Source organism: Crocodylus siamensis, chromosome 1 (genome assembly GCF_052110815.1).
Source record: "Crocodylus siamensis isolate JL-2025a chromosome 1, ASM5211081v1, whole genome shotgun sequence".
In the NCBI taxonomy this organism is placed as follows: domain Eukaryota; kingdom Metazoa; phylum Chordata; order Crocodylia; family Crocodylidae; genus Crocodylus; species Crocodylus siamensis.
Window position 1 is genome coordinate 170954592 of NC_143395.1, and position 25580 is coordinate 170980171.

Sequence of the window (25580 nt, forward strand, 5' to 3'; positions counted from 1 at the left end):
GAATTCATTCAGGATATAGTTTGTACATTTTTTTATCTCTGTTTTTTTATTATTTTACTTAGCTACTGAAAAATAATGATAGCTTACCACTAAAACCCCAAATGCACTTTTTTTTTCCTAGCAGTTAGCCTTTCTGTTTTATCTAAAATATTTCCCTGCCAAAAACATCTTTGTAGAAAGGTTGTCTTGAATAGTGGAAGGAATATGTAGTGAAAAAAATATTTCTTATGACAACAATTATTGTCCTTTTTTCTTTTTTTGTTTAGTTAATTTAGTCTGGCTAAAATTACATACATATTCATGTACCTTAATAAGAACAAAGCTTTACTCTTGGATATTTTCCATAAATTTGTCTTCATAAGCAATTTGATAGACATCTACTATAACTGTAATGGTGGAAGTTTACAGTAAATCAGTCTGCCTGGTTTAAAAAATCTATAATTTATTAACCCATTCCTCAAAGGTCCAACACTTCATATCAGATTACAAGAAAATTGTCACTATTTTTTATTTTAGAGCAGGGAGCATTTTATAATAGGAGTATATTGTCTAATTGTTACAAAATTTATTGTGTTTTACTAATGTAAAATCAATTTAGCTCATAATATTAATTGGGCATGACATTATAGATGGCCAGAAAAGAGCTTCAAAACACTGAACCCCTTATTATAATTATGTTTTTCAGCTAAGGTTATCTACATGAAGTCTGATCAACTTTTAGTGCTAACAATGATGTACAGTAGCCATGCTGGCTATCTGGGTTAGCTATTATATTAGCATACACAAAGGTTAGATAACCTAATTCAAAATATAGTATCAGTAGTGTGATATCACTAATAAACTTCCCATTAATCATGGAAGTATTAGCCTGAGAACAGCTGCAGATGCTACAAGCAGGATAAAGTGTCACTCCAGACTACTGTGGTGGTATAACAAAGGGATGAGGGTAGTAGCATACAAGCTGATTTGTAAACTGCTTTTCTTTAGGCAAAAAAGCATTGTTAAATTTATTCAGTTACATGTAAAGTTCATGATGAACACTTGGGCTGCATTTTACTTCCAATATTTTTATCTGAATTCTCTAGTATATGCTAACTCTGCCTTTTAAAATTTCCAGTTTGCCACTCTGCACATAAGAAATGCTAAACTCAGCATTGCCACTTCTTGTCATTTTATCACGTCTTGCAATATTTGCTATTTTCTTAATTGCCCAGCTCCTGGAGTCAGATGGTTTTCAAAAATCTACAATGTTTATTTTTTTAAACTAATTGAAAAGTAAAAATAATTGTCCTTATAGTTGGAGAGAAAAGATTGAAAATGAATGTCAAAAGCTTAAAAAACAAAACCTGAAATGCCTTCCTTAAAGAAAAAAAATCTTGATTTTTAGGCAATTTGATAACTTTGAGTGCTTGACTTGTATATTAGTGACAGAAATACCATTCAAGAGGGAAGAAATCTTTTGCTCTTATCCCTAAAATACTTTTAGATATTATTTTTAATAACTTAGGCTCTTGTCCATTCAGGGATCTGCTTCCACCTGTAAAGAGCTGCTGTACAAGGACATAAGGGGTTTATCTTTGTACCCCAGTTGTAGGACTAGACCCATCTGTTGTCACTGGACAGATTTTTTTAATCAATTTTTATTATTTTTTTGCTTTTCACTTAACTTGAGGAATAAAACTTGCCTAATCAATTTCACTTTTGTTTCTACTCAGTTTCACTCTTTGGGTCTCATGGAAGTGTAGAATTTGAGGTGTCTGTATTCATAGCATCACAGGAAAAGTTTTAAATAAAGAGAAGTTGATATCTAGTTTTGAACATGTTTTTGTTCCTAGGAAGTTTGGTAAATATACAGATACGTTTAAAAGATAGCACTGCACTCGATAACATTCCTTCAACCAAATCTTCCACTCCAACCCCTCAGGAGCTACAAAATCAGGTAGATGGCAATGGAGCAACTATTAAGGCCCCAATTCTGTGAAAACTTGCACATCAAATTGTTTTTATGCACATGAATAGTCCTTTTTGTTTAGTGGGCCTTGTCACACATGTAAAATCAAGTAGGTGCACAAATATTTGAAGAATTTAGGCCTAAACTATCTTGGAAAACCTTTTAGCCACATGACCCAAGTTCCGGTCTGCAGGCAACATACCTAATTTGGGAGCTGAATCCTACAACTGATCTGAATTAAGGCTTGACATTAACAGCAGAGAGCTGCAGTTACTTTTACCAGGGTATGATCAAGTAAATTGTGGATGTGTCTACACATGACTAATCTAATGCACAGTAAAACATCATTGTCTACACATGTGCAGCAATTACTGCATAGTAGATTAGTCTAATGCGCCATTTCCTAGTACCCGTAGATAATAGAGGATATGAAGTACATATGTAGATCTGACTGGCAGCAAATTGCTCACAGTCAGCCTAGGCATCAGGAGGCCAAAGGGGGCGGGGAGAGCTGCCCTGGCTTGGTGGGATGCTGCCTACCAGCCACATGGAGATTGGGACCCATCCCAATCCCTGCAGGTTGGGGAGAGCTTCTTCCCAGCCACATACAGATCAGGACCGGCCCCCTTACCTCCTGCCAGTTAAGGGCCGGCACACAGAGGAGGCTGGAGCTCCCCTTGGCTGCTGCGGGGTGGGGCAGAGCAGGGCAGGAGCAGCTCTAGACTTAACTGCTCCCATCAGGAGCAGATTTGCTCCAGATGGGTGCCCATTCAGATACCTGTGGTGCAGTTTAATGCACCTGAATTTTCTGCACAGAAAATTCTGATGCATTAATTGCACGTGTAGACACTCCCTGCATGTATCATATTGTTCTTGTATTGAAGAAAACATTTTTTTCTATGAATTCTCTTGTGGGACTGTTCCCTTATTCACAGAAGGAGAGGTCACAGTGGTATTTAAAAATAATGTATCTAATAAATTATTTCCCCTATTGTTTATTGAACAAGTCTTGTGAATTAATTTTTCACTCTTCTTCATGTGACCTGGATATTTTAACACTCTTTGTGAGACACATTATTCACCACCATTTTTCAGCAAGGAGAAAATTATTTAGTTGCAGACGTTTTTCCCAATTATTCAGTAATCTTTGAACATTGGAACCTTTTATTTGCCACCTGTGGAAAACTTACTATTGCAAGGACCTGTCTTCTCTGTTCCTTTCTGCCAGGCTACAACAGAATATTTCAAGCCACAAAATAGCCTTTATTAGTAAGCAATACCAGCAAGTTGCCATTTTACCTGATGTCACTTATTTTATTTATTTATTTTTATTTAATGTCTGTCTGACCACAGCATCTGAAAGGATTTTGGCTCCTTATTGAATGGTGGTTTCTCTACAAACAGTGTCTTGAAATATAAGATACATTGCTATGGTTCATTCTTCTGTGTTAACTGATTTTTTTTTTTTATGCCATGAGCAACACAGCACAGGAGGATACTATAATATGGCATGGCAGGCCCCTCCAGTGGGAACACCTGAGCTCAAAACAGACAGATTTTTTTTCATTTAAATGCCAGGTAAATATTCCCATTATAAAGTAAATAAATGCCCCAGAGAGAAGAAAGAATTAGGGGGTGGGAAGTATGGATCAGAAATTCCTTGCTGTCATAACATGTGGCTATTTTTATCATGAATCGGTATAAGCTACTACTGGCCTTTTGTAATAGGTATACATAGTAGAAAATGGTACATGGACAAAAAGAAGAAAGTACAAAAAAGTCTAGATGTGTGCCAGAGAGATGTGAAACTAATAGTGTATTTATCCAGATTTTTTTTTGCAATTATTATTATCATGAATTTCTTTTCAAAAAATCTCAAGAGATCACAGTTGCAGTTCCACTTTGGTTAGAATATGCAAATTCTTAGGGTTTGTCATCAAAGAGAACAAGCAGCCCAAAAAGGGTTAACATAATCAAAGCATACACAACCTATATATGTTATAGGCCTGATTTTCATACTGGATCATTTAATGTAGTGTTAAGCAGAAGAAGTAGGGACATCTATCATGAATCCAAAACCTATTTTTGCCGACATAATGAGTTTTAACCTATATTTATGTACAGGTGGTACACAAGCATTTTTGATATCCAATTTCAAAATGCAAGATTCTGTTCATCTTGGTTAGTGGCATGTCAAACCTACCCAGGATATTCTACCAAATGGCTGTTTATTGGGTCAACACAGACTATCATAGAACATAATTCAGTCATCAAAATGTGTTCATGGGCACACTCAGAGCCTTGCTGGGAGACATGGGTTAAGTTTCTTAGTTGATTATCCCTTTAAATGCTCTTAAAAATATGAAGTGAAAATATGAAAGGAGTGAGTCTCAGGGCTCTGACAGGTGCTCCAAGGATGCTTGAGGAATGAAGCAGAAAGGCGAGAAAGATCCACATGGCATGAGAGAGTTGATGAACAGAGTGATAACATGAAGGAATAATGGTATACATGTAGCATTTAAATATAAGTTAATAGTAAAGTGTATCTGATAGTAAAATGAACTGGGGTTTAAAAATTACTCCCATTTAAACAATTTTTTCTGAATGGGTCAAATTGTTAAAATTGTTAGCTGGTTTCTTCTAAAATTAGTATCTTTCTTTGTGCCAAGTACATGAATAGGAACTTGTTTATAGTCAGACATCTACAGGGGATAGAAGAATTTAGAGTTAGTAAGCACCATTTAAGATCACCCCATCCCCACCCCACCGTAAAAAGCATATGTCTGTAAAGAGATATAAACATGTTAGGCCTGAGCCTTCTACACACCGAGGCCAATTTTAATTCATCTGGCAATGTATGTGAGCCTTTAAGTGTAAATTGAGAATGAATTTCAACATGTAGAACTTAAGTCTGCTCATCATGATCATGCAAATGGTTCTGTTTGAATCAATAGAGGCTATTCCTTGATGAAGGAGAGAAGGACTTGGTCCAAGGAAAAAAACCAAAAACCTATAAAGTAATAGATTTGTGCCAAAATGAAAACAGGATTTTTAAAAGGAGGGGTTAGTTTGCTTGCTAAAATAAAAAAACAACAACCCTGTATTTATTTGTCTGTGGCTTATATGTTGTGTTGCTGTCCCTCTGATGTCCTCTAGCTCCATTCCACCAAAATTAAATTCCTTCTTTAAGACGCAAGTCATAATGCTGAACAAGCTTGTCCTCTGTCTCCCCAGGTTGGTTTTACGTAGCTATTTGGGATCTTTCTGTGACTTCTGGATCCCAACATTTCTGAATCTTACATCCCCCAAGTTATCAATTGAAATCTTGCTAAATTGCATATTATTAGTTCTGAAAAGATTGAGATTCTGATTCATACTATCAATACTTCACAGTCGGATTACTGTAATGCATTTTATTTTGATTTTCCCATATCTCTTGAGAGTCACTAGCAAATGGTCCAGAACTTAACAGTTAGACTTCTTTCCTATTACAGTCATACTGCCATGTATCTTGAATTCTTTATAAGCTTTGCTCGTGAGATCTAGAATAAAAGCCTGCATTTGACCTTCAGCTATTGACACAGCCTTGCTCCAGCTTGCATTTTTGACCTTCCTATCTCCATGTATTCCGTATCCATTGCTTGGAGCATAAGATAGCTGTCCCCCTATGTCACCCTCACCTGTAATTTTAATACAGAGGTTGGGAATGTTTTCATCTCTGAATGCACACAACAGCCCTTATTGATCATGATTTAATCTTGCAAACTTAAATGTGTGTTTTCTTAATCTAATATTTAAATAATTTTAGCTATTTTTATTTGGTTGGGGATAAACTACCTGTGAAGTTCATAATACCCATTTTTGCATGTAGTTATCTGTATGATTATATAAAAGTGCACATTCATATAATATAATCTGGCATTAAGTACTATATATTTTTATATATATTTTATCATTGTGTGTGTGTGTATACACACACACACACACATATATAAATGTACCATTATCAGATTATATAAAAATACAAATGATTTTTAGCTAAAACAATTTACATATGGAATTTATTATACATACACATACATGGCCACCAGTATGGCATTTATTCTTGAAATTAACAACAGTATTTTTCATGTTTTCATAAATGCCTTTGCTATATTTTACCAGCATATATTTTCTTACGTTTTGTGTCAAAAGATGTCAGCCTTCTCATTGTCATGTAATTAATTCAGGGAATTTAAGAAAATATTTGGTGATGTTAACTATTATTTCCAAACAAGTGACATTTTAAATGCTATATACTTCAGTATTTACCTTTTTCCTTAATCAATTTACAAACATTCTGTTTTTGCTGCAGCACAAACCTCCTTCCTTGTTTTCAGTAGGTGAAAGAAGAGGAATAAGCTTTCTTGCTCTTCCTTAGTGGTTTAATTTTCATAACACTAACATTATCTTAAGTTAGCATAACTCTAGGGAAGCTCTAGTGGTGTTAAAGTCATGCAATCTCGAATTAGGCACACAATACTTGGAGCATATAAAGTGAATCTTCTGTCTAATTTAGAAAAAGTTGCTGTTTGGAAATAAAAAGGATGTTTCCATTAATTTACTCTGGGAAGGTGATAAAAGGGGCATTGGATATTTAATGCAACATTGGAGGTGTCTGAAGTTCTGTTCTTTTCTCTTTCTCTTCTTTTCTTTTTTTTCACATTCTCCCCATCTTGAGCAGAAATAAAAGGTTCAAGGCTTGTCACCATCAGTTTATAGATAGCTGTTTAAAAATAATGAGATATTGGGTATTGTAAGGCTCAGGGCTGTCTTGCCAGACTCATTTATTTCCATTCACCTTTTGTCAGAATTGCAAACAGAAGACATTCAATTAAAACTTGTCACCTGTTGCACATGACCTAATTTGTATTTGTAAGTGTCACAGATTAGGATACTTTGCTTCATATGAAACCATTAAAAAAACTGTAAAACAACAATTGCTTTGGGAAACACTTTGTGTCATGTTTTTATAATGTGGACACCATTTGTCTATGAGACGGTATCTATCAGCAATCACTTGTGCTAAGAAATAATAGAATGAATTTGCACAAAAGCTTGTTTGCTTGGGAAATTGAACTAAGTGGTTTCATGTACACTGAATTCTTTTAATGCACAAATGATAGTGCCATATAGAGTCATGTTTTCTGCATGCAGAATTTAAGCTTCTTGTGAAGTAAGGGCTGTGCAGATAGCTTTGGTTTACTGCCTAAACTGAAAATTGTTTTAAATATTCCTTTGGGTTGATCTGAAATGTTCCCTTCCTTGTGTTCTTGCCCCCCCCCCAAAAAAAAAACAACCAAACAAACCTTGAGGTCACCAAAACATTTACATTGTTATCTCTTTTATCCAAGCAAATTGTGAAAGTAAATATTATTTTAAAACAAAAAATCTTAGGCATTTTGTTTTGACAGTATCAAATATTGTATTGCAGCATTTATATATATATATATTGAAGGGTTTGTGTGTGTGTGTGTGTAAAGTCTGCTATATATATATATGTATAAACCCTGCAATACAAAATTTTATGTCTGTCAATAGAAGTAATCTATATATATATATTTGAAAATATACATATATAATACATAAAATACTATATAATATATACTTTTTTTAACTTTTATTTCACAGGGTTTATATGTTATATTAATATAATGTATGTATTGTGTATTATATGTATAAACCCTGTAGAACAAAAATTTGAAACAGTCAAAACAGAATGCCTAAGATTTTGTTTACACGCACCCCCCATGTACAAATACATACCTCCACATACATATGTGTGTATGTGTGTGTCTTTAATCCAGAAATAATTCAATAAATAGTTGTTATTTTCCCCAAACTGCATTTTTGAGAACCAAAAAAACCTCATCCAAAAATGTTTGTCTTGTAGATAAGTACTGTAAAACACATTATTGTAAGTCAGGGGAACTGAGGCATAAACAAGTAACTTTCTTTTGACTACAGAGTAGGTTAGCTGCACAGTAAAGTAGAGAGCATGACTACTGTCTCCGTTCCTTTGCTAATTGTTAAATCAGCTGTAGATCAAGAACTCTTTGAGTCATGGATGTTATCTTTTCTGATGACTTAGGACTCAATTTTCAGAACACTGCCTGTCTAATGGACATGCGTTTTGCATACCCGGATGAATTTTACCTGCACATGGTATTGGTTCCAAATACACTGTCAAGTAATCTTAAAAGTCTCAGACTGACATATTTGTAATTTAACATACAGCCTATGTACAGATTCAGCAAATAAAGGCAACCCATGTTATCCCCCTTCCTTCATGTTATGTCATTTCTTTCATGTTTTCACTATATTTGAGGACTCTAGCATGATTTAAAGGGATTGTGTATAGGGTAAGAGTTTTTCCACTGCAAATCTTTGAGACTTCAAGATTAACACATTAGCATCACACTACTCTAATCCTAAAATATAACAATTATGGAATTGTCCAAAGGGTATCTAAGTGATGGTGAGAGTCTTATCTCCAAGCACCTTCTGTTTATGGTGGTGGAGGAAAAACCCTTACTTTGGTAAATAACTGCATAACTTGACAAACATTGCTTTCACTCAATCATATTCAGTAACCTTATAAATATGCACAGCATGTTCAGGTTGTACTGGAACACTCTATCAGGATGTTGTCCCAAAGGAAAGCCACATCAGAGTCTGACACTAAAATTCCTTCTGCTCTTTCAGATACTGCTAATAAATTTCTTACCTCTGCTGCTACTTGCTGGTGCCCCTTCTGATGCCGAGTGAGATGTTTTTAATTTGGCATACTTTCTGGTTGGTCTTGTCGAACAATTATAAGATAATTTGGGGAGTTTGACAGACATTTTCTTTATAAAATGGAGCTACCCCAATAAACTAACCCAAGAAAGTGACACCACTGAGGTGAAAGAGGCCATTAGAATATGTAAACTTTTGTTACCTATCCTGAATGTTTAACTGAAGGGGGAGCCTGCAGGAAGATGTAAGTGTGGAATAATAGTCTTCCACAATCCCCATGACTACTATAGGTATGATGGAGAGAGAGCCTGAGCATCATTTGAAAGGGTTGATTCTCATCTCCCATGTTCTTCACTGGTGTTCTTTCATTATTATCAGGGGAGTTAGTTATTCTAGTGCAACATACTGTTTAAATGAATTGGGTAGCACTTACATTATGCTAAGGATTGTCTAAATCAGGGGTTTCCAACTGGCACCCCAAGGCCCACATGTGACACAAAATGTTAACATGCTGCCCATGGACTTCTGCCTGGCCACTGCTTCTCCCACTAGTCCTGCTGGTCTGGTAACTGGAGATTCTAGGCTCCCTTGTCTCTTCTGACTTTTGCTTCTTGCTCCAAGAGCAGGGCAGCATGGTGGATGAGGGGTCTGTGCTGTCCGCTTTCTGTGCACAGCTGGGAGGAGAGGATCCAGGATGCACACATGACCATGTACAGAGCAGGGCTGCCTGCATGGTAGGTGGGACCCCAAGAGGGCAACCCCACAGTGTGCAGCTCATGCGGCATGTGTACCAGAAGTCTGCAGCTCCATGTGGCATGTACTCCCCCTGCAACTGCCAAGAAGTTGGATGGTCCTGTTGTAAATAAAGTACCTTCCTTCCTTATTGTTAGATGGCAATTTCTTTCAAATAATCTTGGTACAAGTGGGAGAGATTAGGGGCCTTGGAGATCAGGGAAAGAAATTTCTGTACATAAAGGGCAACAAGGAGAAATGAAGAATAGGCTGGCATCATTAGCAGGAGTGAAAGGACAGTGAAATTCAGCAAGAGAGACAGGAGGAGCTAATTTGGTAAGCAGACATAGCTTAGGCTAGATCCAGCTGAGGGATTCAAAGAGTCAGGCAGTTTGATCAGAATACTGGTCATGGGCAACTACATTGGCTGCTATATATTGCACAGTTTGAAAGAAAGTTGTGTGAAAGTTGTTAGGGAGGCCAGAGAAGAGGAGACTACTAATGAACAGGGCAGATGAGCCCAGAAAGGGTTTTTTAGAAATGGTTTTGAAGAATACCTGGCATGCTTTAGATACAGGTTTGATATGTAGCAGGCCTGTGTGAAGCAGCTAGTATTCACTTTGGATTTGACCGCTTTGGGGGACAGTGATTCAATTTGGTGATTTAAATCACTGTCCCGGATCGATTCAGCTGAATCTGATATGGAGATTTGGCCACCACCAAATTTGGTGAATCTCTGAGTCAAACAGGCCTCATCACCCACCGGCTCTCCCAGCCCCGTCAATGGCTGCCGCGCCCTGCCCCAGCTCCCGGCTCTTTAAGAATAGAAGCCCAGCACTCATCGGCTGCTGCCCAGCAGGGGACAATCCCCGCTGTCTGTACTTCTCTATGCAGTGTGGGGGGCTCTGTCACGAACCCCCGTCCCCATCCGCTCTCCCAGCCCCACTCAAAAAAAAAAAAAAAGCCCCCCATTCACTGACAGCTGCCAGGTTGGGGGGCGATCTCTGCTGCCTCCCACTGCCCCACACAGCATGCGGGGATCTGTCACAAGTCCCCAGAAGCCCCAATGGCCACTGCAGCAGCCAGTGAGTGTGTGTCTTTTTTTTTTTTTTTTAAGAGATGGGAGCTGGGGCCAGGTGGGGCAGCTATCAACAGAAAAGCTGGAGGGGGATGGAGGGTGGTTGGAGGGGCTGGGGACCAAGCAGGCAATGGGGCCTGGTGGCCATCCCCCCATGGTCCCTTCACTCTTCCTTCAGCCCCCTCTCCCCTGCCCCCTACTTACCAGCACAGAATTTGGGTTCAGCTTCCTGTGGCAGCAAGCGGGGACTGGCAGAATCTCCAAAGCTCTCTGAATCTTTTCCAATTCGATTTGGAGAGCTTCAAATCAATTCAGACCTTTTTATTGGTCTGATTTGATTTGGATTCAGAGGTTTGGCCACCGACTCTCCTGCAAATCGAATCAGCACCTGAAGCTTTGCACAGCCCTAATATGTAGGGCAAGGCAGTGGGCACATCTACATGAGTCACTATATCATAGTGATGTTTTATGGCAACGTAGTGTTGGCAGGCACAAACCGTGACGCTGCCACTATATCACTGTAGTGACAAGCTCCCTCACTATAGCACATCGATGTGGTGAGGTAGCTGCTAAAAATAACTGTGCGCTGCCAGGACAGCACAGTAACAACTGTGCCATGGGGGCGTGTATAGACGTGCCCAGTAGTAGTCAAATGTATGCCATGTAGTGGCTCACTATGACTTTAAAAACAATTTGGCACTGATGGGGACTGTGCTTAATTGGCACAATCATATAATTTAGATAGGCTGCACTAACCTATCCTTGTGGTAGGTTCCCATTCATGTTTGCTCAGCATGGGCCATGTGTTTTGGAGTCATGCTCAGCATTGGCTGCATTTAATCAGCTTCATAGTTGGTTTCTGTGATTTAGCACATGCTGATTTTGGCAGCAGTGTACTGATAGTGCATTTAATGAGGTTTCCTTGTATGTGAATGTAAGACAAAGGACTTTTCCCTTCATGATGATTGAAGAAAAAACCCTCGGCATGTATTTGAGTAAATACAGTATATTAAGGACCCGTGTGAAAGAGAGGCTGGTGATATTGGGGTAGTGATGTTCTTTTTGTGTTGTGTTGTCAGAATGCTGAACATAATAGGTTTCTAGGCCATGATTAGGGTACCTAGCAACTTCAGTAGTACAGATAATAAATCATAATACTAGGAGTAATACTGATTTGCAATTGTGATAGATAATGTGCAGAATGGAGAGGAAAAATAGAGTTCCATTTTGGCCTTGCTGAGCTGTTTGATGATGAGATACCCAATAGTTACTTAGTGAAACAAACAGTAGATTGGTTCTGGTCTGCACAGAAGCTGGAGCCAGTATAATTAAATCAGTTGTCACTCACTCCTTCAGTAAGTTCAATACACACATGTGTGTGGTCACTCTTATTTCAAACTAAGAGTAGCCTGATTTGTTGTAACTTCAGTTAATAAAGAAATAAGGTGTAGAGTATACACACAAACAAATTATAAAAGCTAAAAAGGTAGTGGTGGGCGAGAGAACTTACTATACACCAGCTGATTCATGTTAACTCTTTTGAATGGCCACTGTATCCCATGGTACAAGAAAACCATTAATGGTTGTTTCATTCAAGGGTAAACTTCCCTAGTCTAACTTTTACTAAAACTGGATAGTGTGGATGTATGAAACAATTTTTGCACAGCAGCAGTGTAAATTTCTATGCAGACCCCTTCCTCTTTACCTCAGGGTAGTTTGTTTATCTGTCCACACCCTTGGCCAAAAGGCATGTGGGAATCTTACGCTAGAACCAGGAGTAGAACCCACTTTACAGAACAAAAGATCAGTGGCTTAATCACAAGGCCAACCTTTCTCTAAGATTATATGAAGAAAATCCTTAATCCATATGGATCTGAGTAGTTACCTTTTAAAAAAAGTGAAGTTAATGCCTATGTGCTTTTTTCTTGTCATGACATCTAGTCCCTTTCTAATCCTCCCCAACTGAATTCTGTAAATCATTTGTAAATGTGTAATTTCCCATTCTTTTCTAACAGATGATTTGGTGCTTGTAATGAGAGGCAAAGTGAAGTGTTCTCCGAAGTTCTTTAGTGTTGAATGTTGAATTCATATTTCGATTGGTAATTGGCCAGTGGTTTTAGTCTCTGTTCAGGTAAGATAGCCATTGACATCATTGGGATTTTTTCCTGTTTAAGGATTACAAGGTAAAACTTAATGGTAGGTCCAAGGGAGCCAGATCCTCTGGTGGTTTCAGCTCATGTGACTTCAGTGGAGCTACTGATTTACATCAGTGTAAAATGTAGCCCTAGAGTATTATAATGCTAATTCATACAGTAGTGTTCATTCAAAGATTACACATCATTTTACTGAAGTGAGCTAAATATCATTATCTTAATGTTATGGATGAGGAAACTGATGCATGGACAGCTTGAGTTTCCATGGCAAACCATGGCAAACCCTTTGGACAGTTAGAATGAGTAAATGGTTTTGCTCACTACTTTCCTGTGCAATAACCATGTACCAAACATTAATATTAGCCAAGCATACAATATGAGTTTGATTACATGAATTAACTCTATAACTGGGTGACACAAGGTATAAAAATTATCCACACAGCCCCTCCCAAGAAAGATAAAAGTTTCATGTACTGTATCTAGATTGGCAGAATAGGGCAGACAAAAACATGAGAGTTAGAAACGGTTGCATGTTGAATGTACATAGTTTTAGACTTGTATTGAGTAGCAATGCCATTTTTCTCAGATACTTAGAACAATAGTGTTCACACTTCTTATAAAAGGTATCTCCATTTACAGGTGTATAGATATGTGTGCAAGTGTATAGCTCTGTATAATTATGCCACATTGACCCTTGTCTATATTTCCTTTCCAGTGAACATGTGGGTGGCTGTGCAAATGCAGAGGAGGGAAAAAAATGCTCATCTTGCTAGATTTATATTATTTTAATTTAAGTTTCAGTTCCATTACTTTTTGATTAAACATACTTCTGTCCAGTGCTATCCATCTTTTATCTCTATGAAATCTGCTCCTGAGCAGAAAGAAGGATGACACCTGAATTATGCAGAATTCATTTTCTATCTATTTTTCTTAAAATGCTAGACAGTCTCTTTCATAATCCCACCAATCTCATATGTGGCTTGCTCTAATCCTCTGCCTTTTTCTGAATGTTCAACTGCCAAGCTTTGGCCTTGTCTATATATTTTCTGGTAGCGTATTTTCTTGAATGTCATTTTCCTCAGTAGAGATTGAGCTTATTGGGGTATAATGCTTGTAGAGGTTTATTACCCATTAATTTTAAGACATTTCCATTATTTAAAGTGTTGATTTATGCACATAATTTTAACTGTAGATACATGTACATGTATATATGTGTGTATGTAGGGATATTTAACTGGTAATTATATACTGATCTTTCTTTCTGGATACGCATTGCTTTATTTAATTATTTCCATAGTTTGATCTTAAATGTATATTGACTCAATTGATAATTGATGAAAAATCTATTTCCTATATTGAAGTAAGGGAAGTATCCTATTATCAAGTAACTCCATACACTTTTTGAGTTGATACCTATTCTTAGAGATCACTACACAGTCCCAATGGTAGGAAGCAATACCGGTAGCTCTTATATAAAATTCTTTATCCTTTGTTGTGCTTGCTGACATGAGGTGTGTGCCATTTAAGGTGCATTACACTGCTGAATGTGCTACAGTGGCTGGAATTAATGCACAATATGCTGCCGATGCTGACAAACACCAACACCATTAAAGCGGTGCAAAAGGATTTAAGCCACTTTAAAGTGTCTTGCACACATGCCCCTTGTTTCATCTACACACGCCCATGGAGTCTAATCTTAAACTAAAGCCTGTGTTACAGTAGAAACTCTTACATGCGCACACATAGTTCCACTGGAGTCAATGAATGCATCCAGACGAGTGTGCGTGTGTGGTTTGTGGCTCTTCTAAGCTGTTTGAGGCGCCGCAAACCACACTCAGAGCATGTGCACCCATTCACTGTGCTGCTAATTTGCTCAGTGCCCAAATTTGACAAAAGGAGATCCCAGTCTCAAAAAAAGCTGCACCAATAAAGTGTTGCGGTGCACATGGCAGTATCTTGCACTGCCAGAAATGGAAGCTAGCCATCCAAAGCCACATGCTGGCTGCTGACCATGCTCTGTGTGGCTGCATCAGCACTGCTGTTGCCCTGGGAGACTCCCAGTATCCCAGGTATGGCTGCTAGGGCCAATATAGGTGCTGGCCCCAGCCTCCCCTACCCCACCCAGGACAGTTTGGTGCATGTAGGTGTGTGGCCACAAAGCAGCAGCACAAATATGTGCTGCTGCTATTTGTGCTATGGCAAACGCACACCCCTGTGTGGGTGTGCTTATCTGGATGCACTCAATGAGATCATCATGTGGGTAAACCTTTCACAAGTTAGGAATAGTTTGTAGGATTTGACCCATAAGACACTGTAAAAGACTTAAGTCTGTGAGTGACAGGAAGGAAAGGAGAAATGGATTGAAAGATTTTATAAAAGAGTAAAGAGAAGCAAAACTGCTTGTGTGTTTTTTGACCCTTTGTCAAAATTGCTGTGTCACACCAAAATCCATTCAGTATTTTAACTGTTTTGATTGAGGGGTAGCAGATCATCTCTAGCAGTTGTCCTCCGCAGCCTCCTTCCCAACCCCATGCCCCTGGAGCAGGTTCCTTGGCGACACACTGATCCTTGTTCAAATTTCTGCATCCCATTTTGAATACAGAAATGGCTTTCACAAGCTGAAGCCATCGCTGTTGATGGATTTTATGGGTTCCAAGAACTCGGCAATGTTCTGCAAAGTTGTATTTCATGCAAGGATGAGGAAGAAAGTCTGGAGAGAAGCAGCAGAAGATGATAGTGGGAATGGAAAATTTAAGAGGGGAGATAAGCAGAACTCAGAAGGAAAGTGAAAAAGTGGACAAGTTTTTGTCACATTGCTCACACGGATCATCGTTCTTTAGATAATCTTTTGGTTCTTCCCTGCTTAAACTGTGGTATCAGGGAAGGCATTGATTTAATACTTGCTACTGCTTTTCTCTTTGCCCTGTATATATAGTGAGGTTTTCTGCTTAAATGATGTGTTATTGCTGGGTTATACTAACATACTTTGTGGGTGTCTGGAATCTGTCTGGCTGACTCAGAACCAAATAAAAATATTTCACTGCTTTATGGAGGCCGCATGGAATTTTTTGCTAGAGCAGCTTCAGCTTGTTTCCGGGAGATATGCTTACATAAAGCCTGTGCCCATACATCTCAGGTATCAAAAATATGCTACTTAAGACATTAATAATTATAAAGTAGAATGCAAATGTTGATATGTCTTTGCTGACATCCAGAGAAATGCAGATCTCCCTCCTTTGAAATCCCAGTGTAATCATTGCTGTTGAACCCTTTTAGAAGGATTTTAAACCCTGTCTGTGTCTTTGTTATACTTTGGTTCCTCTGTCGTTAGTGCTGTCAATTTTTTAGGCCATGTTAATTAAAAACATCATTTTATATTATCACAACAGAATTCAATATTAATTGTCTCTAAAATTCTCATCCTTCATAGTCCTTTGCTCATAACTGTAGCCTGGTAAATCCATTGGTGCTTATTACAACTCTGAGCTTGACACAATTTCTGCTAAAGAGGAGTTCAGCTCAGACTGTCAGAAACCGAGAGTCCTAGGCCTATCTCCAAACTGCTTAGCTATTACTACAAAAGAACTGATCTTCTCCACAAAGAAAATATGGAGTAAACTGGTCTTGTTTTTATGAACATTTAAATATCATGTAAGTTCTTAAATCCAATGCCTTTTTTATTACTTTTAATAGTTCTTATGTTGAGAGAACCATTTTATATTGAGGCTGTCTTGAAAAGAAATTGCTCAAAGTTCTGGTGGGAAGTTGTCCATGAAATGTGTCACCACACATGTATTAAATGAGTGTATGTGTATTTTTCCCATTTTAGGGGTCCGTCTAGACAGAGTACGTGGAGGTCGCCAGAAGTACAAGCGCAGAATAGATGCAGAGAATAGCCCATACCTGAACCCTCAGCTAGTTCAGCCAGCAAAAAAGCCATGTAAGTACATCGGCTGTATCATATTTCTCTTTGCATGCAAACCTTCAAGAGTGTCAAATCCTGATCCCTTCTCAGCTACTGCTGACTTCTGTAGGATAAGGATTTTACCCTAAGAAGCCACTATGGATGCTACGTGTCACCCACTTCTCCGGTAAGAATATTTTTCACTGCTCATATTATCTTCATTCTTTCTCAGACAGACTCAAACAAAGACTTTTTACAGGTGGAAGCATGTTTTATGCAGTGCAAATCTTACATTTACAGGTTATCTTTATTTTCAGTGGTACATAAAACAGTTCATAGTGTGATCATTAGTTCATTGGAGCTGCTAGTTTCAGATTTCACAAGAAAGTGATTTTTGTAGTTTTCACTAAGTAAATGAGTTTGACTGCTCAACCTCCCAATGAAAATACATTAGGAGCCTCATTAATTTATAGCTATAGAAAGTTAACACACTAGCTAGCATTACATTAAAACAAGAGTATGCCACACTAATAACAAGCATAGGTTGGTAGTTCTGTCTCTGATACCCTTATGGGCATTATGGGGCATTTTTACAATGTCCTGGATTTTATCATGCTAGGCTGAAATTAATAAAAAGACAGAGAAAATAGCTGATCATCCTGTGGTAAAATACAAGTCCTGTCCTCTGTGCGATTAACTAAAAATAGTTGGAGGTTTTTCTCTATGGCTTATACAAACTCAAGCAGCAACTGCGCTAATTCCATGAAGTAAATTTAATAGCATTATAGCTGTAGTGCAAAAGACTAGTGTATTAGGCTAGGAAGGCATGCATTCCCTCCCAGGTGTGTGAAAGCTCTTCTGGATTTGGATCAGAATTTCCATACGCAGTTACACTGTCAACAGGCTATTTTGCGGTGAAAGCAGAAAAATGAGCCTACAGGGAATAAAACAAACATGGAGGCTTGATCCTTGTGATATTACCTGGTTGTGCAGAAACCTTGTCTTTCCCAGTGCATCTTTCAGCTGATCTTCCCCAGTAGGGGACACTGCTGTGTACAATGCACATGAGCATATGGGGATCTGCAGAGCAAATAAACAGTCTTTGAACTGTAAGCAAAAGGGCATTTTAGCTATGTCAAAGGAAAAACAACCAGTTTTACATAAAATTAAGGCTTAAGTGGACATATGGCATAGTTTCCTTTTGCCTTTCCAAAAAACATTATGCTGATTATACCTTCAATTGTCCAATCTGGCATCTTCTACTCAGCCTGCATAAGCTGTTCTACCATTCTGTAAATACAATCTAGGGCTGCATTAAGCAGATTTTGCGCATTATAATAAAAAAAAACTTTCTGATAATACAATAACATTTAATAAACTCTAATGCTTAATTTCATTAGAGGTTTATTTTTTTCTGCATGCACAGATTGCCAGATTTTCATTTATTTTATATTGTCATTGAGTCGAAATGTTGATAGCCTGTTGCTCTGAAAAAAAAAAAAAGAAAAGGAAATCCCAGCCCTTTAATAGAGACACAGGTTAACACTGTCATGCTGAAACTTCTAAGAATCCCTGTGTAAACCTGAGATTACTGGTAAGTAGTGTGTCACAATATCTTTAAGGTGCTAACTACACTCATTTCAGTAAGCTCCATTTGCTTTAGATAAACTAACCTCTGTATAAATCATTATTCATTATCTGAAGGCCTCTCTTAATTTTCCTCCATTCACCCAATTACAAACATTTTTGTAACAAAGATTTATAAAACTTTAGTTTTCACATTCTGTCAGATAAGTACCAAGAAACAGTTGAATTGGTTTTGTTGAACAAGTAGCCTGGGAGATTTTCTGGACCCTGACTGATAGTTTGTGCATAACAAAGGCACAGGAATGAAAATTGGGTTCTATTGATTCTAATTAGGGAAACATTAAATAAGATTTACCTAGAAACAGTGCTCATGGCTATTCAATTTCCTCAGTGATACGGCTTTCTGAGCACACTCAGAAATTTCCTATGCCTTGAACTAAAGCATGCTTCGATACATGTAGTCTTTTCCCTGTAGTGAAATATCTGGGAGTCAGAGGTCTTTGAGGGGCATTTTTCCGCCCCTTTTCTCATTCCCCTCTTTGCAGAGTCTAATGATCTACCTATCAGTCTTTTTGTATTGGCAAAATAATGGAAGTTGAGACTTAGTGAAGGGTAAATGTAAATGCACAGTATTCTCAAATCATCTACAAGAAACAAACAGTTATCTTTGATGAAGATCCTATGATTAGAAAAGGGAAAGTTCAGTCTATTTCCAGTCTGTCCCAGTGTATGTTTGCACTGAGAAAAAATGGATTTTGCGAGCATTTACCTTACCTATCTTCATTAACTTATTGTAATTTAAAATCCATATGGTTTATGTCTCCATCTGCATGCCATTTGATATTAATGTTGGGCCCATTTATACATAAAAAGAAAAACAATTTGCTTATGTTGCTTTTCACTGTGTATGGGCATGTTAAATTAATGTGAGAAAATATGGCTGAATCCTCTTTCCTCTTTGGAAACAATGTTTGCTAAGTTAAACAAACAACCACAGGCATAACAGAAGACATGTTGATTCTTAAAAAAATAAAAAATTTTAAAAATTATGTTGGAGGGCTTTTTTGCCAATAAAAGTTAGAATTGCCATCTGTCATCCTTAGATAAGATTAAAATTCCCCATTAATCAGTTTGATAATCTTCAGAATATTGAAATAAAGAATTATTTAGTTGGCAAGGCTCCTACAGTTCATATAAAACATGAATATATCCCCTAGTAATAAAACATACTTGATGTGATGCTTTCCAGTTGGCTCTGGTTCTTATTTTATGAAGGACTAACATATATCACAACTTACTGACACACAAATTTGTAATAAGACTAAAATACTGGAGACAATACATCAGAACCAAGGAGTCAGTGTCACAAAAGAGCAGTAAAGTATCAGAAATCAGAATCAAGCCAGTATATTTATGGAAATTTGTCATAAGCAGGTATGGAGCCTGTCCTGTAGTCTCTATGCAAGCCAAATTCCCCTTTACTTCAGCCTATCTCTGACATGTGGAGAAAGCAGAGAACAGTGCCAGCTTCATCAGCTTTCACCATAGCCAAAAGTTCAGGGGTTGGTCATCTCAGGATCAAACCCCATCTATGTCAATCTATGTGTGTTTATTCCAGGGGATCAATATGATTAGATTAAATTCTGTAACAGACTTCTGTTTGACCCCTATGGGACACTGTTTTGTACCCTGCTCATGTGTTTCTGGTCTGCCACAAGGTGTCCCTCTGACTGAAAAATGGGATGGGTAGGGGCACAGTGGACAGGCGTGAAGGGCAGTCCATTTTCCACAAATATCCTACCGAATTTAATGGAAGGTGGATCAGAGTAAAGGCATCTTTGTGCAGCTCAAATTAGAGCCTCAATATAGGCATTATACTAATTTTATTTTCATACTGCTTATCTACTGTAGAGTTGTGGTCACCTTGTAATAAACCCATGAAGTTATCTTCCTGGTTTTTTTCACTGCTCATTCTAGTATAATTGATTATTCCAGATAGAGCAACTGTAGGCAAGAGTAAACATTAAATAAAAGGAAATGTTGCATTGATAAAATAACAAGTATGTAAACATAATCAATGATTTCTGTACACAAATGAGCTTCCTCAAATAGGGTCTGATTCTCATGTCACATATGCCTGGTTCCACCTCTATATATTTCCATTGTTGGCAGTGAAATTAATCCAAATTTTGCTTCTGCATAAATGAAAAAATGATCAGGCCCCACAATGTTTAAGCTAATAGAAGGTGATTTTATTTAGTTTAGAGTTTGTGCATTTCAGAAAAATACAAATATCAGTAGCACTTATTTCATTCCTCCAGTTCACACGTATGGGACTGAATATTTTAAAAGAGCACTTATAGGTACTGTAAGATATATGGAGTGATAGCCCCTTGGACACTCCTTTGTTCAAGAATCTGACATCTGAGATGAAGAATACCAATTGTCTGTAACAGAAATTACATATTTTAACAATTCACTATGTGTGGGGGTTTTTTATTCAGATAAAAGTATACTTGTTTTTCTTCTATTAAAACTGGTACATCCATATTTACCTTTATAACATCCACTGTTATAAATAACAAAAAGAAAGTTCTTTCTTACCTAGGAATTAAACCAAATCCAAAGTTCTTATTTTATGAAACCTAAAATGAATTTCAATACTAAAAAAATTTGCCCATGAAGATTTTATTCCAAGTGCTATGATTTAACTGTTATTTATCGATACACTAAACTCATAATCATTTATTAGTAATGTGCAGTTTGTTCTCTATGTTGTAAATGTTTATACTGCACTAAATTTTGTCTTTGGTATGTATCCTTTTTAAGTCATTGGAGTTTCAGAACGAGTGAGTTTGGTCCAGTATTTTAAGCTAAATTGTATGCATTGTGAAACATATCTTACTTCATAGAAAAATAGAGTGACATTCCTAGTGATTTTTCACTGTTTGGGTCAATTTTTACAGATAACAAGATTGTCTCTCATTTACTGGTGGCTGAACCAGAGAAGATCTATGCCATGCCTGACCCCACTGTTCCAGACAGCGACATCAAAGCACTCACCACCCTTTGTGACCTGGCAGACAGAGAATTGGTGGTCATCATTGGATGGGCTAAGCATATTCCAGGTACATAAAATTAGAAAGCAGTAACTTCCAAGGATGCCCTCAAATCACACTGTGTTACCTTTTGCTGAAAAATGTTTTCCATTTCCTACAAGTTTTCCTTTCCTTTTTTAAGACTGTAGATTAATTACAGGAATGTTGATGAAAACATCAAATGTTTTGGAAATTGTATTATCTTTTACTACTAATGTCACTAGTTGAGGCCTAAGTTTTACACAGTGATTGAAAAAAGCAAGCTTTTAACATATTCCTTTCATCAAGATGGCCCAGGACCTGTGATGAAACTTAATTGAATAAATCACTATACGGTAAGGAGGTGCAAAAATTTGTTAAACCTCACCTTTACATTCTACACCAATGCTTTTACAGTTCTTTGCAAGGCCAGTTTCTCTGTGCCAGCTTAGAGCAGCCTAAAGGTTGCACAAAGTTACACTTACAATATTTGTGACAGTAAGTCTACATATATAGTAATTAAGAGTGGACATGATGCAGGGGAATTCTGATCTCTTCCCTTCACCCCTTTTTATACCAGAAGTAGTTGTCATAAGAACCCTTACACTGGCTGTGAGACATAGGAGGGTCAACCTTAAACTGGAGCAACATTCCCAGAGCCAATTAAACTGATTTTAGGGCCATACTATGGCAGCAATGCCATAGAAAGTAACTATACTGTATCTTAATCTTCCCGTGGTTTGCATAAAATGGAGTTGCTATAATTAAAGCTAATTGGCACTCCTGTTGGCAATCTTAGCTGAGACAGTAGTCAACAAACATAATCTCTCAGAGCAAAGTATGCACTAGGTCAGGTTTGCAGATTTTTTTTTATTTTTTTTTTTTTACTGAGACACATGTACCTGTTCAATGGGTTAATAGATGAGTGCAGTCTCCAGGGCTGTCAGTCTGTCACCTTTCACAAACATTAGGTTCACACAAAAAATGTGTGAGATTTTTCTTTAAAAAAAAGATCTAGTAGAATATTATTCTAGCAGGATAACAGGACACATTTGTGCATTTCAGTCAGCTTGTTATTTTGCTAATTTCCATAGCAGAGCCTTAAAATGCTAACCATTAACCATGAGAACTAATATCCTTTAATTGCCCTGGGCAATACAGCAACCTTCTTCTAGATTTCATTTTACCCAGGGGATACTCTGATTCACCTTAATGCAAGTCAATAATCCAGATAACTTTCTGTTTATCAAAGTTTAAAATATTTTATATTTTCAGTAGCATTGGAAAATGCACCGTTATTGTTGTCATATTAGCAGGCTAAATAGACTCCATGCATATGTACGTACATCAAGCCAGAATACTGGATCTTGTTTACTCATTTAGACAGAAAATATATGCAAGAGCAGATAGCAACTGAATTTTAATATGTTGCTTTGTTCCTAAGATTCTTTTGCTTTAAAACTTCTTATGGCAGTAAGGCATAAGGGTAGTAGTTTGTCTCCCTGTGTGTTTTACTGTACGAACTGCAGTGAGATCCCAGTTCTTCCAGGGCTTTCTGGACTATACCACAGTATAAATAATAAGAACATCATAAATTATAGGCCTGGATAGCATGATTTTATTTTTTTAAGGGGACTGCATCCTATCACTTCCAATAGAATCCATATGTAGCCCAGATGAAATTTAGTTCTTCAGGGTCTGCTCCAGAAATGGTTTATAAGTAAGCTTTTGTATCACGAGCAATGCTTTTCTGGTACAGTTAACTTATTTCTGTCTCCTTAAACTAGTTTGTCTTTATGCTTTGAATGCTACAGTAATTTCTTTAATCAAATTGATGGAAGTCCCTTTCCCAGCCCACACTGAAACCAATTTATTGGTCATGATACGCCAGCTATGTTGCTAACAGTCGTAACGAACTGTCAGGCAATATCGCAGTGAAGCTAATTTGAAGTCATTAGGTGTGCAGCGTTCAGGCAACAATTTGTTACAGTGGTTAGGAACACAGCTGACATTTCTGAATGGCTTTGTTCAGAGCAGTTTTAGATGAGCCCAAGCAAATTGTAAACTAATTTAAACATCACTCTGTATTATACTGGCTACTTTGTCTTACACTGGTTGCTAATAAAGCACCCCAAATTAAGTCCAAACTAGTTAAATAGGTGAGTTTGAGTTTCATCTTTGGGCGATACCTACACCAGTCTAAGAGAAATACATCACTAAGGCTAGAAGTCAGTCATACACCACAATGATTGCCCAGGGCCTTTTATCAATTTGATTTGTGAATATGTTGCATAGCTTTGATGTGATGGGAGTGAAAGTGAAGTGTGCACGTGTGGGGGTGGGAGACGACTAAGCATTCTTTAAAAATGTTTAGCGTGTGCTGCTGGTGCTGGACACTGTAAACTGGCTTTGTAAATTTAAAGCCCTCAGTCTGAAGCGATTGAAGGAAATTTCCACAGTAAGCCCATCCTGATTTTATGAGAAGTCAAAAAGCAGACTTGCCATGGTAAAGGCACAGAAAAAAAGGAAGACTAAATAGGCAACAAAGTCAATCCTTTCCTAAGCCTTTTGATAAACAGAGGTCAGTGATAAAAATCGTGCTTGCTGTTTGACTTTAGATCACAAAAATCAAAATGCAGAAGGGCTTGACATGCTAAAGGGCAAATGTGACGAGCATGATCTTAAGGTTTTTAGTTTGGTTTGAATGATGGAGCACCGTTGAACTTGGACTGCCTAAGCACAGCTAATGACTGACATTGGCACAGTACAACTTGAAGAGAAGCTTACAGTAGTGCGGTGCTGTGAATGTGCCAGCAAATGTTACTCTAGGCCATGAAACAGTGGACATAGGAAAGGGGATTATTCATCAAGGGAACAAGAGAAGAAAAGGTATGAAGTATAATGTAGTCACAGTGGGCTAAATAAATAGCTGCTTTAACTCTATTGAAGGCAGTGAGATATAGAGGTAGTATAGTAATAGAGGTGATCATAATGCCTACCAGGACAGACCACTACTATTTTTACTTTACTACAGAAATTTCTTAAAGAATAATGGCTGCTTACAGATGTAAAGAAACCCCTCCTCCTCCCCCCACCAAAAAGTGGCACTTTAAACTCAGTGCTCCCCTATGCTAAGCCCAGCGCTTGCCCAAAAGAAGCATTACATTAGTTGGACCCAGCTTGCCCAACATCTGTATAGTTTGGGTTCTTTAGCAGGGCTTTTATGGTGTTTTTATCCAATAGCTGATTGAATCAGCTTTTAGGTAAAAGCGCCAAAAAGCAGCACTGAAGCACCCATTTATGCAGACACTGCAGAGCCAAGTTAAACTAACGCGCCGCTTCTTCCGGTAAAGTGCGTTTTTTTTTCCCAAGTCTATCAGCAGCCATTGATTAAAGGCCCTCATATTTCAGCTTTTAATAAAGAAATTGACCCAAACATGTTGTGATTCAATGTAAGGAGTAATTTATTGTGGAAATAAAAATATTTATCGGCTATTATAAAGGAGTCTTTCTTAAAATTATCTTTAATAAGTAACTCTTCTGTATGAATTCTGTCTCATAGCCCACCCCCATCCCTAATCTAACTTCAGAACCTAACATTTGTTTTAAAATTGTATTAAATTTAGATGCTCTCATAAAATCATTAGCACTTGCATTCTATTGGGAATGTTCTCATGAGTTGCTTTTAGCGAACAAAAAGTATGCAGCTCCACAGAAGGAAATATTGAAAAAAAATATGAAAAGGCTTTATCAGTAAATAGAATTAGTCTCCTTGCATTAATAAATCACATAAATGGAAAGTATGTTGTTATGAAACATGACCATGTCTTATCTGAAGAAGAAAAAGATCACAATGGCATTAGGAAATGCTTGACTTTAGTTAGAGGAGCGTAAGGGCACAAGAACAGATGATGGTGCCCTAATAGCCCTTTTTAAGAATGACAGGGCCCCACCATTAGCATCCTTTTATATCCTTGGAAATTGCTCATGCCTCGCTTTTCTGGTTCCTATCTGCCTGACTCTTTTTTATTTCTCTTTCAATTTCGTCCGCGCTCGGATAAGCGCATGCTAACACAATATGATTGAGCTGTAAAATGGAACGCTGTCGCCTCTAATCTCTTTTATGTAGATATGGAGGTACTTCCACACTCCACTTCATTCTCTCTCCATTGTTGGCCTTTTTAGAATGGGTTGCCGAGTAATGGAGGCTCAGTCAAATATTAGAGCTAGGTTTCACAGGGTGTGATAAGAAGATTATCAGCCCAGCAGTCAGATCTATTGTTGTTCTTTGTGTAAGATTAAAATATTCCTATGTACTGTA

At 37.6% G+C, this 25580-nt stretch overlaps 1 protein-coding gene across 9 annotated transcripts in view; it reads left to right on the forward strand.

Moving 5' to 3' along the window:
- ESRRG (estrogen related receptor gamma) overlaps positions 1–25580 on the forward strand; it is a 516894-nt gene that overhangs the window by 429929 nt on the left and 61385 nt on the right. For all 9 annotated transcript variants that reach the window (XM_090048878.1, XM_090048889.1, XM_090048897.1 and 6 more), the window contains 2 exons: positions 16521–16631; positions 21149–21310. In XM_090048878.1, coding sequence (XP_089905004.1) covers positions 16521–16631; positions 21149–21310 — 273 coding nt within the window. The remainder of the gene's footprint in view (positions 1–16520; positions 16632–21148; positions 21311–25580) is intronic.